This window comes from Grammomys surdaster, unplaced genomic scaffold, assembly GCF_004785775.1.
Source record: "Grammomys surdaster isolate TR1022 unplaced genomic scaffold, NIH_TR_1.0 375, whole genome shotgun sequence".
Lineage (NCBI taxonomy): Eukaryota > Metazoa > Chordata > Mammalia > Rodentia > Muridae > Grammomys > Grammomys surdaster.
The window spans coordinates 10898-22972 of record NW_021604794.1 but is presented as its reverse complement, the minus strand read 5'-3'; the positions used below and the strand labels follow the sequence as shown (position 1 = coordinate 22972).

The following is a 12075-nucleotide window of genomic DNA, read 5'->3' as shown; positions in this document are numbered from 1 at the left end:
ACTGGAGTGGAATTCTGACTTGAGAACTGGGAGAACCATGCACCTTTCTCCTAGAATATCAATACCACTCGCTTCTGTCTTCAAGATAAATTACATATAAGACACTAGACAAAAACAGGGGGGGAAAGCCAACTTAATTTTGTTTCATTTTTAAGGATATAATCTTGTATAGCTTCTTGAAAATGAAAACTCAGAACTTTTTCCCTAGAGTAGCAATAGGGTTCAGTAAGTAAACATCACAAATTCATACCACAATGCGGACCTTCAGTGACTCAGCTGCCATTCCCCACAGAGCAGTGCCTGGCTGTTCTGTGAAGGGGAACACCCTCCTCTGTACACACCCATCGACAGTCTACTCCTTCCTTTGTACTGTACCGCAGCTCACACAACAGGAACAAGTATTTGAAGAAATTCCACAGTTGTTTTTCCTGTCTTTGGCCATCTTTACGTAGCCAGTCTTCACCCCAGCCTAGCTTGAAGAAAAGCATGTTCACCACTAAACGGAAAGAATACACAACCTTCACACACCCATCTTCCTAAAGATCCAGAGAAGGCGGAGGGTCAACTCCTGAATACCAATGGTTGTATCACAGAAGATTGTGAAAACCACCCTGGAGCACAGACAGGATATCTCCCACCCACATGTGGCTCAGAACCAGAAACGCAGTGGTGCGAATTCCATCACAACCCTGCAAACCATGACAGAGTCTTAATGTTATGACCATACACTGGTAGTTTGGGATAGAGCTGCTGAGATCTGCAACAGAAGCCCCTTTGGAATTTGAAGCATAAAGATTTCTGGCAATCTATACTTGTTCTTGACCAGCCAGTATTCCTTCCTGTCAGACTCTGCCGATCTGCAGAGCAGTGGTCCTGATCCTGACTGATGCACTTTGCATTGAAATAAATGCCTCAGATGCCCAGAAAATAATACCAATAAATGTCACAATGTGACTGGTGATGGTGTGTACAGAGGAGGGTGTTCCCCTTCATAGAGCAGCCTCTGCTCTGTGAGGAATGGCAGCTAAGACACTGAAGGGCTCTGTGTGGAATGACAGCGGAGTCACTGAGGTGAGAGACTCCAAGCACCTCACAGTGATCTGTTGCCACCAACAGTGAAAAAGATATTTTGGATGAGTTTATTGACATGACATAAACTCCAGATAATATTTAAAAGCCAGATCCATTGTTATCAATACTTCTGCTAGAGCAATGGCTCTCAACCTTCCTAATGCTGCCACCCTTTCACACAGTTCCTCATGGTGTGGTGACCCTCAATCATATTTTCATTGCTACTTCATAACTATAATTTTGCTACTGTTAGGAAGCATAATGTAATATCTGATATGCAAGATATCTGGTATATGACCCCTATGAAAGGGTCATTTGATCCCTCCAAAGGGATCAAGACCCACAGGTTGAGAACCACTGTACTAGAGATTATCACAAAAACTACAGAAATGCAAATTAACATAGATCTTTTTGCAAGACATTTTTCTATGTGCACATAAAACTGCTCCTTAAAACCCTGTATTTTACCGGGCAATTGGTGGCGCACACCTTTAATCCCAGCACTTGGGAGGCAGAGGCAGGTGGATTTCTGAGTTTGAGGCCAGCCTGGTCTACAGAGTGAGTTCCAGGACAGCCCAGGCTATAAAGAGAAACCCTATCTCGAAAAAATCAAAACAAACAAACAAACAAACAAAAAACCCTGTATTTCTACTTAGAAAACATTAGTCGAAAAGGAAGAGCGTAAAATTACAGGAATGAAAATCATTAGTAAAAATCTTGAAGACCCAACAATTGGAAAAGATTTTGCGAAGCCATCCAGTAAGTGATGTAGTTATTTTTAAAAAAGATTTATTTATTTTTTTGTATATGAGTACACTGTAGCTGTCTTCAGACACACCAGAAGAGGGCATCAGATCCCATTACAGCATGTGGTTGCTGAAAATTGAACCCAGGACCTTTGGAAGAGCAGACAGTGCTCTTAACCACTGAGCCATCTCTCAAACCCAAAAGATTTGCTTATTTGTTTTATGGTGATATAGCTATTTTTTTTTTTTTAAAAAAATGAAGAACTAATGCCCACAGGGATGTGCGTACATCATCGCCAAGTGGAAACTGCACACACAGCTGCTGCATACAACACCTGTAAGTTCCATGGAACTAAACACATGAACTTTGTTGTACAAGGAGGTCCTCAAGCTGCTATGTCATGTGACATTACAATTGGCCTAATAAACAAGATGAGCTGGATCTTAGAACCTTCCGCCCCCATACTACTATCCATTTCAAAAGCATTAAAATAACATTAAAAAAATAACATTACATAAGCTAAAACAACAAAGGCGTATCTGCTGGCTTTCGACTTGTTTCTGTACAGTTGTGACCTAAGGCAGAAGAGAGGAGAGAAACTGGGTGTCTCTTCCAGTGATGGCCAAAGTGTGAATGTGCCACATTTTCCCTTTATCAATTTGTATTCTAATTATTTTAAAAGTGGCAGCTTTACAAATCTACAGGCCGTCCCGTAACACTCTTTCTTATGACTTGAATGATTTACTATGGAAAACAGAATGTCTGAGTCAACCGTCTTAAGAGCCCCGGCAGTCAGTCACTCTGTGCTTAAGGCTAGTGAGGCATTGAATAATTGCCTTAGGCATCATTTTGTCTGTCTGTCACCTTCCTGTACTTATGTTTGCCCCTTCTCTTTTTCCTGTGTTTCAGTTTTATTTCTACTTATTTTTTTCCTTTGTTCTATTTTTTTTGTTTTAGTTTCCCTTTACACATTTATCTAATCTGTCTAAACATTTTTCTTTATTGGTTAACTAAATGAAAAAAAAAAAAAAAAACAACAACACATCTTTTGCCCCCCTTCTCCGTGTGTCTCTGTCTCTCTTTGCTATTTTTCTTGGAAAGAGGATCTCACTATCAAGCTCTGTCTGCCCCTCTCCCCCACCCCTTTGAGATTCAAGTCATGAGCTACCACACCCACTTCTTTGTTTCGAGTGTATGTGTATGGGGGTGGGGGTGGGAGAGCGCATGTGCAAGTGTATTTGTGTGGGGACGGAAGAGTTTGTCCTCAATCATTTTGAGGACGGGACTCTCCCAGAGCCTTCAGCTTGCATTTTCTCAGCTCATCTGGTAGCCAGCGATTCCTCACAGCTGGGAGCCGTTTTGCTTCCTGCTGTGAAAGCCTGTCAGGCAGAGTCAAGTCAGGCCAGGGTCTACGGGCAAGTTTCCTGGCCTGCTGGGGCATGGAATGATAATGATCCGACACCCTCTTCTCTGGTGTGTCACTCACTCACACATGAAAAACATTCTCTCTTACACATAACATCATACACATGAAAATAGGGACAGACATGTTTTGAAAAGTGCTAATATCTTATGATGCAATTAAAGCAAAACGAGCAAGTTTATGTGTATAATAGAAATCATACACTGTTTTCCCTTATCTGTTATTTTGTACTTTTTAAAGTTTCCATTTCATAAATATGGTATACATTTAACCTCTGATCATCATCAATCATAGGCAGCTACATGAGTTCTAAGTCATCCTGCTAGATATTTTTTCTTCTTAACATAACAGAGTGAGGAGGAATTTTTAGTAGTCAACCCCATTGCTTCCAAATTTGAAATATCAGAGTCCTTAATCTCTTCAGTGTGTTGGAATAGCCTCCACTCCCAACCCATCTCACATGATTGTCAAAAGAGAGAACCAAAATGAACAGGATAAGTGCTGGCCAGTGATTTTGTAATTTTCATTCTGATTATAATCTTGCAGTTCTTATTTAAACGACCATGCTAGATTCACAGGTCAGTTTTTGTGTTTCCTTTTTCCAGTGCTGCCATCTATGGTGTATGATTCATGAATTATAATCTAATTATATTGTTGTTTCTCTAGGAAATGATAAACTTTCACCTCTTTTGATCTTCTGATGATTTACTAAGTTAAAAGTCCCTTGAGTGTTTGTTGGTTTGGGAACTTTCTATGGAAAAACAGTTTTAGTTTTCTCTTTTTAACCCAAAAGGATTGTCTCTCTCATTTCTTGTAAAATCTGTGTTTTCCAGTTCTTGCAGTAATCAATGTTTGGATTCTTAATACTTAAGTGACTAAGTTTGGGGTTCTTAAGATTTTCTCATATATTACTGTCTACGTCTCCTAATTTAATTAAATTGTCATTATTTCAGAACGTTCAATCATTTGAGGGAACTACAATTGAGAGGATGCTGCAGTCAGAATGGCTGTTTGCTAACTTTATGAGAGAGTATGGTGACTGACAATTGACTGGTGAAGGCTCTTCCATTGAGTGTGGAAGAATCTCTAAGGAAGTGGGCGTGGGCTGGATGAGAGAGCTAGCTACCTGAGCATGAGACAGTGATCAAACAAGAGAGCAGGCCAGGAACAATGTTTGCCCATGGTTTTTACTTTGATTTTGGAATTTGAGTTCCGATCATAAGCTTCCTAAATAATGGAATGTGGTCTGGAAAAACCAGCCAAACAAACCTGTTTGTTACTTGAGACACCTTTGCTTTTAGGATTTAATCAGAACAGTTCTAACATGCAAGTTAGAGAAATAAAATAGTAAGCAAAATGTGTTTGCTTAGATGCAATTCCTTATTGAGATGGGATTTAAGTGTCTACAGACTTAAATCCATTTCCTCTTCTTTCTGTTTATTCAGTTTTGACTGAAATCATCCTTCAGCTTCCTTCTCATGTCCTTCCTTCCTGCCCTGCCTTCCCTATAATAGACTCTGTCTTTAAATCGCATAAGATCCAGTAGAAGCGATAGCTAACTATCAGTGCTAAACTATTTTCCTTTCTTAATGTTTTCTTTCTTTCTTTCTTTCTTTCTTTTTTTTCGAGACAGGGTTTCTCTGTGTAGTTCTGGCTGTCCTGGAACTCACTCTGTAGACCAGGCTGGCCTCGAACTCAGAAATCCACCTGCCTCTGCCTCCCAAGTGCTGGGATTAAAGGCATACGCCACCACCACCCAGCAGATTTTTCCAATTTTGGACATATTATCATTCTATTTCCCAGGATGGTACTGCTCATGGCTATGATACTGCTGAGCCTCCTCAGCCATTGAATGGCAGGTGCTGATCTTCTCTCTACCTGATGTGGTTGTTGAGACTTTATGGTAGAAAGTCTATGAGTCTTTTGCCTGAATGCATGAATATTCACCTCATGTGTGCCCAGTCCTCACGGTAGTCAGACGATGGCCTGAGACCTCCTGAAAGTGGAATAATGGATGGATAACTGTGGCCCCCTGTAAATACAGGCAATTGAGCTCACTTATTTTCAGGACTAGAAAGAGTTCTTCATGTAGTGTGGAGCCTTTTAACTACCCATTCTTAAGCTCCAGACAGACACACTACCAACCTCCACTCTGGTTTTGGATCCATGGATGAAAGTCACACACAGACACACAGACACACACAGACACACACAGACACACACAGACACACACACACACACATATGCTCACTGCCTTATAGCTCAGTGGCTGGGCTTTTCCATGCTTCTCACAGCTACTGTGTCCTTTCTTTAATCCTTGCTCAACACCCTAAATCTGCTGTCAACTTAGTTGCATTTCTAACCTCCCACCTGGGGAAGTGGCCAATGTCTACTCTATTGGGGATATCACATGGATGGTGACTCCCTCTTCTTCCCAAGCATGAGCAATCTCCCTTTCCTGCCTCCTGCCTCTTTCCTCATCTTTCAGAACCTGGAATTCCTGCCTCTTCCACCCATCCATTGGCTGCTGGCAACCTTATTGATCAATCAAGAACCAATTGGAGACTAGGACCTTCAGAGTTTACAGGTGGAATACCAGTCAGAGCATCAGAGCCATGCCCTAGACTTCACTGCTGAGCTATCTCTCCTGCCCTATGTTGTTTACCTCTAATCAACATTAACATTGCTAATATTTTCTTCTGTCCAATTGTAACTATTTAAACCTATATTCCTTTTTGGTACCTTTTAATGTTATAGTTTGAACTGGTGCACGTCAAGTTTCTGGAAAATGAATATAGAACTAGATTGTATGTATCACTCTCTTAAGAATTTAAGTAAAAACCTATGAGTTCTTTCTAACTTTCTGGTTTGGTTGATTAACTCTGGCAAGGAACACAGGGTCTTACTATGTAACTTTGGCAATCCTAGAACTCATTGTATACACCACAGTGGCAACCAACTCAATGTGATACTTCTGCCTCTGTCTCCAGACTGCAGTGTTAAAGGAATAAGCCAATAAACCCAGCGTGCTTATTGATTTTTATAGTTAGTAATTGTTAATGTTAATACAATTTCTTTGATGTATGGTAAACTCTATTGATCTTGTAGAGCTTGTCTGTTCTTTATATCTGTAATTGACATTTCTCTAGAAAGGCTGGATCCTATCCAAAGAGCTGAGAAATGACAGGGGTGAACCTCATTATTAAGTTTCCTTCTAATATCACTTGGTAGTTACAGTAGAACTTTGGTGTCAGGAAATAAGTGGGGCAGGCCCCAGAATTATATGAATACATTGTCTATAAAGAAGACATGCCCAATGTTGTCTCTATTGTGCTTTCTTTTATACTCGTGTATATGATATTGTAGAGTGCAGTGACTTATGAGAACATGCATGTGACCTTCACTCAGGAAGAGTGGGCTTTGCTGGATCTTTCCCAGAAGAAGCTCTACAAAGATGTCATGCTGGAGACCTACAGGAACCTCAGTGCTATAGGTAAGACTGTGAATTCCCTTTCCTGTTTTAAAATTTGAGAAAACTGTTTCTTTCTTTTGATGTATTTCTTTAATTTCAATTGAGCTGGGTGTAGAATTTGGTGAGTAAATCATGCATAACTCTGAGGTTCACTGAAGATAGTAACTTACATTTGGCCTAATTTCCATACATACATATTCTGTTACTCTATTTTAGGATTTTATTGGGAAGACCAAAATATTGAAGAACATTGTCAAAGATCTAGACGACTCAGAAGGTAATTTTCATGTGTAAGCTCATACAAATATGCCTGTGAAGAAATTTTAATGTGTGTTAAAACTTTTAAAGAAAAACAGCAGTATAAATAAGCACGACTCTAAGTGTATAGATAATTGTTACATTCTGACAAAACCATGTCCCTCAATGTCCTGTATCTGATTTGTTTTTGCAAGGCATTTTTTAGGAAAGAGGACATAGAAACAATGCTTTAGTATATATCTCCATTTGAAGCATAGCCCTATTAGAGCTACACTGTACAACTGGCAGTTCGTTTCTTTTTATTATGTAAAAGCTATACACATTAAATCAAATAGTCTATAGTAAATCTAGCGATGCTCGTATATTAGTAGTGACATTGCTAAGTTTATTGAGATATTGCTAAGTTTATTGAGACAAGCAGCTTATGGGAGTTAAGACTGATGTTGTGCGGTAACCTTAGTCCCTATATCACATGTTTATGAGGAACAAAATGTTACACTCTGTGAGTGCAGCGTTCAAACTTTTTATTTGTTAGTCATCCTTTCATAGATATATGTCATAATAGATACAAGTCATGTGTACATAAGGGATATTGAATAACGTAGTGCACTCCCATCTGTCTTTCAGAGTAATTAGAAGATATGTATTGGGTTGTTGTTAAGGTAGAATTTCTGGTTATCCAAATTTCATATCATTGGTTTTTCAACTTCACTGGCAATACATCAGAAACCTCATTCTGTAGAAAATTCTCTTGAGTACTAGGAATGTGGAAATGCTTCTATTTCTCACTGTTCTCTTTGCAAATATAGTATGATCCACTGTATAAGAAAAATTGGAATACATTTACTGTGGTAAAGGTCTGAATTCTTCCACTTTTGTTCAAATATGGGGAAAACCTTTTATAGAAAAAATATGTAAAGCTGAGACAAGTAATAAATGCTCACACCATCTCAGGTATCTTTGATGATGAAAAACAACCCATAATGAAGGGGAACAGCATGAATGTAAACGAAGTGATAAAATCTTAAGGTCTGATTCCTCTTTATATTTAGACAAATAGTAGCATTAAATCATATAGGTGAAAGTATTCATCAGTGTAGTAAAGAATTTACATGTGCCAATTTTCTTCTCAGGCGTGAAAGAAGTCAGAGTGCAGAGAAACCCTCTGAATGTACTCAATATGGTAAAGCCTTTGCTTTACATGCTTACAGTCATGCTGAAAGGCATGAAAGGATTCATACAGAAAAGAACCCCTATGAAGTGATTTAGTGTGTTGAAGTCTTTGCCCCTTACGCTAGTCTCCAAATACATAAAAGAACACAAACTGTACAGAATCCTGTGAATGTAATTAATGTGGTAAAACCTTTGGAAGGAACAATTATCTTAAGATGCATGAAACATTTCATACTAGAGAGAAACCCTATTATAGTAAAAGATGTAATAAAGTCTTTACAAATCACAGTCATCTTAAAAAGCATGAAAGAATTCATACCAGAGAGAAACACTACAAATGTAATCAATGTGGTAAAAACTTTACAAATCACAATCATCTTAAATGGCATGGAAAAAGTCATACTGGAGTGAAATCCTATAAATGTAATCTATGTGACAAAGCCTTTTCCCAACACAGTGGTCTCCTAATTCATAAAAGAACACATACTGGAAAGAAACCTTACAAGTGTGATCTGTGTGACAAAATCTTTTCAGAACAGAGTATACTACAAAAGCATAAAAGAATTCATACTGGGGAGAAACCCTACAAATGTAATTGACGTGACAAAGCCTTTTCCCAACATAATGGTCTCCAAAGTCATAAAAGAACACATACTGGAGAGAAACCTTATAAGCGTAATCAATGTGATAAAACCTTTTCACAATACAGGATTTTCCATAGGCATGAAAGAATACATACTGGAAAGAAATGCTTTGAATGTTATCAATGTGGGAAAGCCTTTGTATGTCACAGATGACTTCAAAAGCATAAAAGAATTCATACTGTAGAGAAAGCCTACGAATGTATTTGATATGGTAAAGTCTACAAATTTCCATAGCCTTAATCTTCATGAAAATATCTGTATTGGCAAGAAAACCATTGAATATAAGCAATTTGTAAAGCCTATGCCCAACACAGTTATCTTCTAATGCACCAAGGAGTGCATACTAAGATAGATAGATAGATAGATGGATAGATAGATAGATAGATAGATAGATGATAGATAGATAGATAGATAGAACTTATGAATATACACAATGTGCTAAACCTTTGTATGTCACAGTCATCTTTGAACACATAAAAGAGCTCATAACATATCTCAGAATCCATAAACAACCCAAAGGAGAGAAACCTTGTGTGAATTATGTGGTGATGTCTTTGCAGGAGACAGTTATCTCCTAATGTATAAAATAACACATACTTGTAAGAAACCTCATGAAAGTAAGCAATGTGGTAAAGCTTGTGCGTGTACCACTAGTTTTGGAAATCATGAGAAAAATCCATGCGGCAGGACAATCCTATAAGTGTAGTCACTGTGGTAAAATTCTGCACTTCACAGTATCTGTATGCAAGAGTAAAAGCTTCAGCATGTGATCAGTCTGTTAAAGATTGCATGTCACAGTAGTCTTTCAAGATCTAGAACTCAAAATTACGGCAATCTATGACTCTGATGGACTTGATAAGATCTTTAGCCAACCCACTTACATTAAGTTATACAAAACTGTTCATTCTTGAGAAAACTTTAGCAAGTGTTAACTATCCGCTCAAGTATGATGATGTCTCTAGTTTGTTTGTACCTGCAAACCCACATGGACAAAACTCCTATGAATTTCACTGATGAGGGAACTGGTTTAGATTTCACAGTTCACTTTAAGTTTATGAAATAACTCATTTAGGTGTAAAACTCTATGGGGGCATATTAGCGTTTTTACTGTTGCTGTCATAAAATGTCTAAGGTATTGTAGAAAATTTTTAATCCCAAACCAGGGTGTATACTGTTGGGGGCTGACTCCTAGCAGAAAGTGGCTATCATCTTTGTAGCCATCTCAGGCCATATACCCTAATAAGAGACTTGTTTTTCAACAGCCCACAACAGCTGAGCACACTCTGATAAACATCTTGTTTACCTCACATATCTTGTTTTGCTGTTTAGTGCTCCCAGCTGCAAGGCGCATATGGTATCCACGCTGCAAGGCACGTGGCATAGTGCCTTCAGCTGTGTTCCCCTGCTTGTCCACGGTATATACCCAAAGCATCATATTCATCTATCTCATCAAGATGTAATAATGTAGAATAATCAGCAATCAACTGTATATCTTACAACATAGCTTGCTATACAATGTGTATGTATACATTATTTGGCAGCTCATGCTTTTTCATGTCCTGTGAGTTATGCAGTTGAAACTTCATTTTGAACTACTGCCTTCTAAGGAAATTTTATGCAGACATAGGATGATGTAAGTGCAGTGAGATTTATTTTATTTTATTTTTTTTACAGTTGGGTGTGTGGAAAATGTGGTGATGGTTTTTAGGCAACCACAGATATGTGGAGACTGGAAGACAACTTTGTGGCTTCTACTTTTGGCCATCATTATAAGGTCATCAAGGTCAGGTTGGCAGCCCTCCTCACCACAGACCTTTCACACTGAGCCTTCTCACATTTCAGGGGAGAAAGGAGCTAAAATTCAGTTAAGGACTTAGGAAAGGGAGAAAATTCCCTGTTCCAAATACGTCACACTGAGCAAATATGTTAATCTCTTTCAGTTTTCATAAATAATTTTCTTCTTTTTATTCATTTCAAAGTGTATTCTCACTCTAGTCTCTTGCTGGCCTGGAACACTTATCTGTTCTAGAACAGTAGAGAACTCTGTCTACCTTGCCTCCAGATTACCAGCATTATAGGTGGGCATGTCACAGCTAGATAAATCAGGTCTTTTAATTGGCTTATTGAGGATGAGTGGCTGAGTCTCTCTGGTTAGGATAGCTAGGACACAGACTGTGGTCCTAACTCTAGTAACACAAGTCTACCTTGAAATGCAGCCCTGCTGACTTAAACTCCAATGTCTTTCAAATTAGGAGCAGTATTGTTTTGATTTATCATATTGCCTAAGTCACCAAAGGATTAGGGCAGAGTTCTCTACTTATTCTATAGATCGTGAAACCCAGACTCAGAGTGTTAAGTCATTACTGAATAGATATGTAGAACTTCGAGTCTTACTCGTGCTGTGTTTCTAATGACTCAGTAAATGAAGTGGAAGCCACTTCAGCTAAACATGGTGGCACAGGCCTATAGTCATGGTGCTTGAAAAGTGGAGACAGCAGTTTCAGGATTTCACAGTCATCCAAGGTTGTCGGAGTCTAGCTTCGACATAGGATTGAAATTCTCAGCCGGGGGTAGGGATATCTGGAAGATGCATAATCAATAAACACAGACTACTTTTTGGGTACAAACTGGCACGTAATTTTTCAAGGCTTAAAGTTACTCTCTCTTCTCCCTCTGCACTTTCTCTCACACTTGCTCGCAGCTTGAAGCTGCACATAGTCTCCATTCTTCTGCGCACTCTGCTTTTCTCCTGTGTGCTTTCCTCGAACTTCCACACTCCTACACACCTCTGTGCATTCCCCTTTCACTCTCACATACACTCTTCACACATCTCACACACACCACATGCCCTCTCCTTTCTCTCTCACACACGCTCTCCATACACACCTCACATTCTCTCTTCACCCACTCTTCACGTGTTCACTTCACTCACTCTTCACAGCTCTCTGGCCTTTTTCTTGCCACAGTCTTTTACTGATAATCCAAAGGCAGATAGAAAAAAGACATTGTATAGACATTGCCAAAACAAATTCAAAAGGATAGCTACATCCCAGAAAGAATCAAGAATTATAATTGTTCCCCAATGTTTCAAGCTTTCCCTATTCCAGCCCTATAGCTAAGACAATAATAATTGCGAACTTATCATTATTTAAACTTTAACTTTTGATTTATTATACTTCAGAGCTCAGAGCTCCAAGGCCACCTACTTGCATTTTCTTGTGAAACTCTAATGATAAATGACATAGGCAAAGCTGCCAAGCAATGGCCAGAAAGAATCAAGTTAACCC

General features: G+C 38.8%; 1 protein-coding gene across 1 annotated transcript; it reads left to right on the top strand.

The window, feature by feature from the left end:
• The first annotated feature begins 6628 nt into the window (after nt 1-6628).
• On the top strand, nt 6629-8235 carry LOC114632633 (putative KRAB domain-containing protein ZNF788). The gene is made up of 2 exons (XM_028781219.1): nt 6629-6734; nt 8105-8235. Exons 1-2 carry the CDS (start codon nt 6629-6631, stop codon nt 8233-8235), a joined length of 237 nt encoding a protein of 78 aa, XP_028637052.1.
• Nucleotides 8236-12075: the final 3840 nt, after the last annotated feature.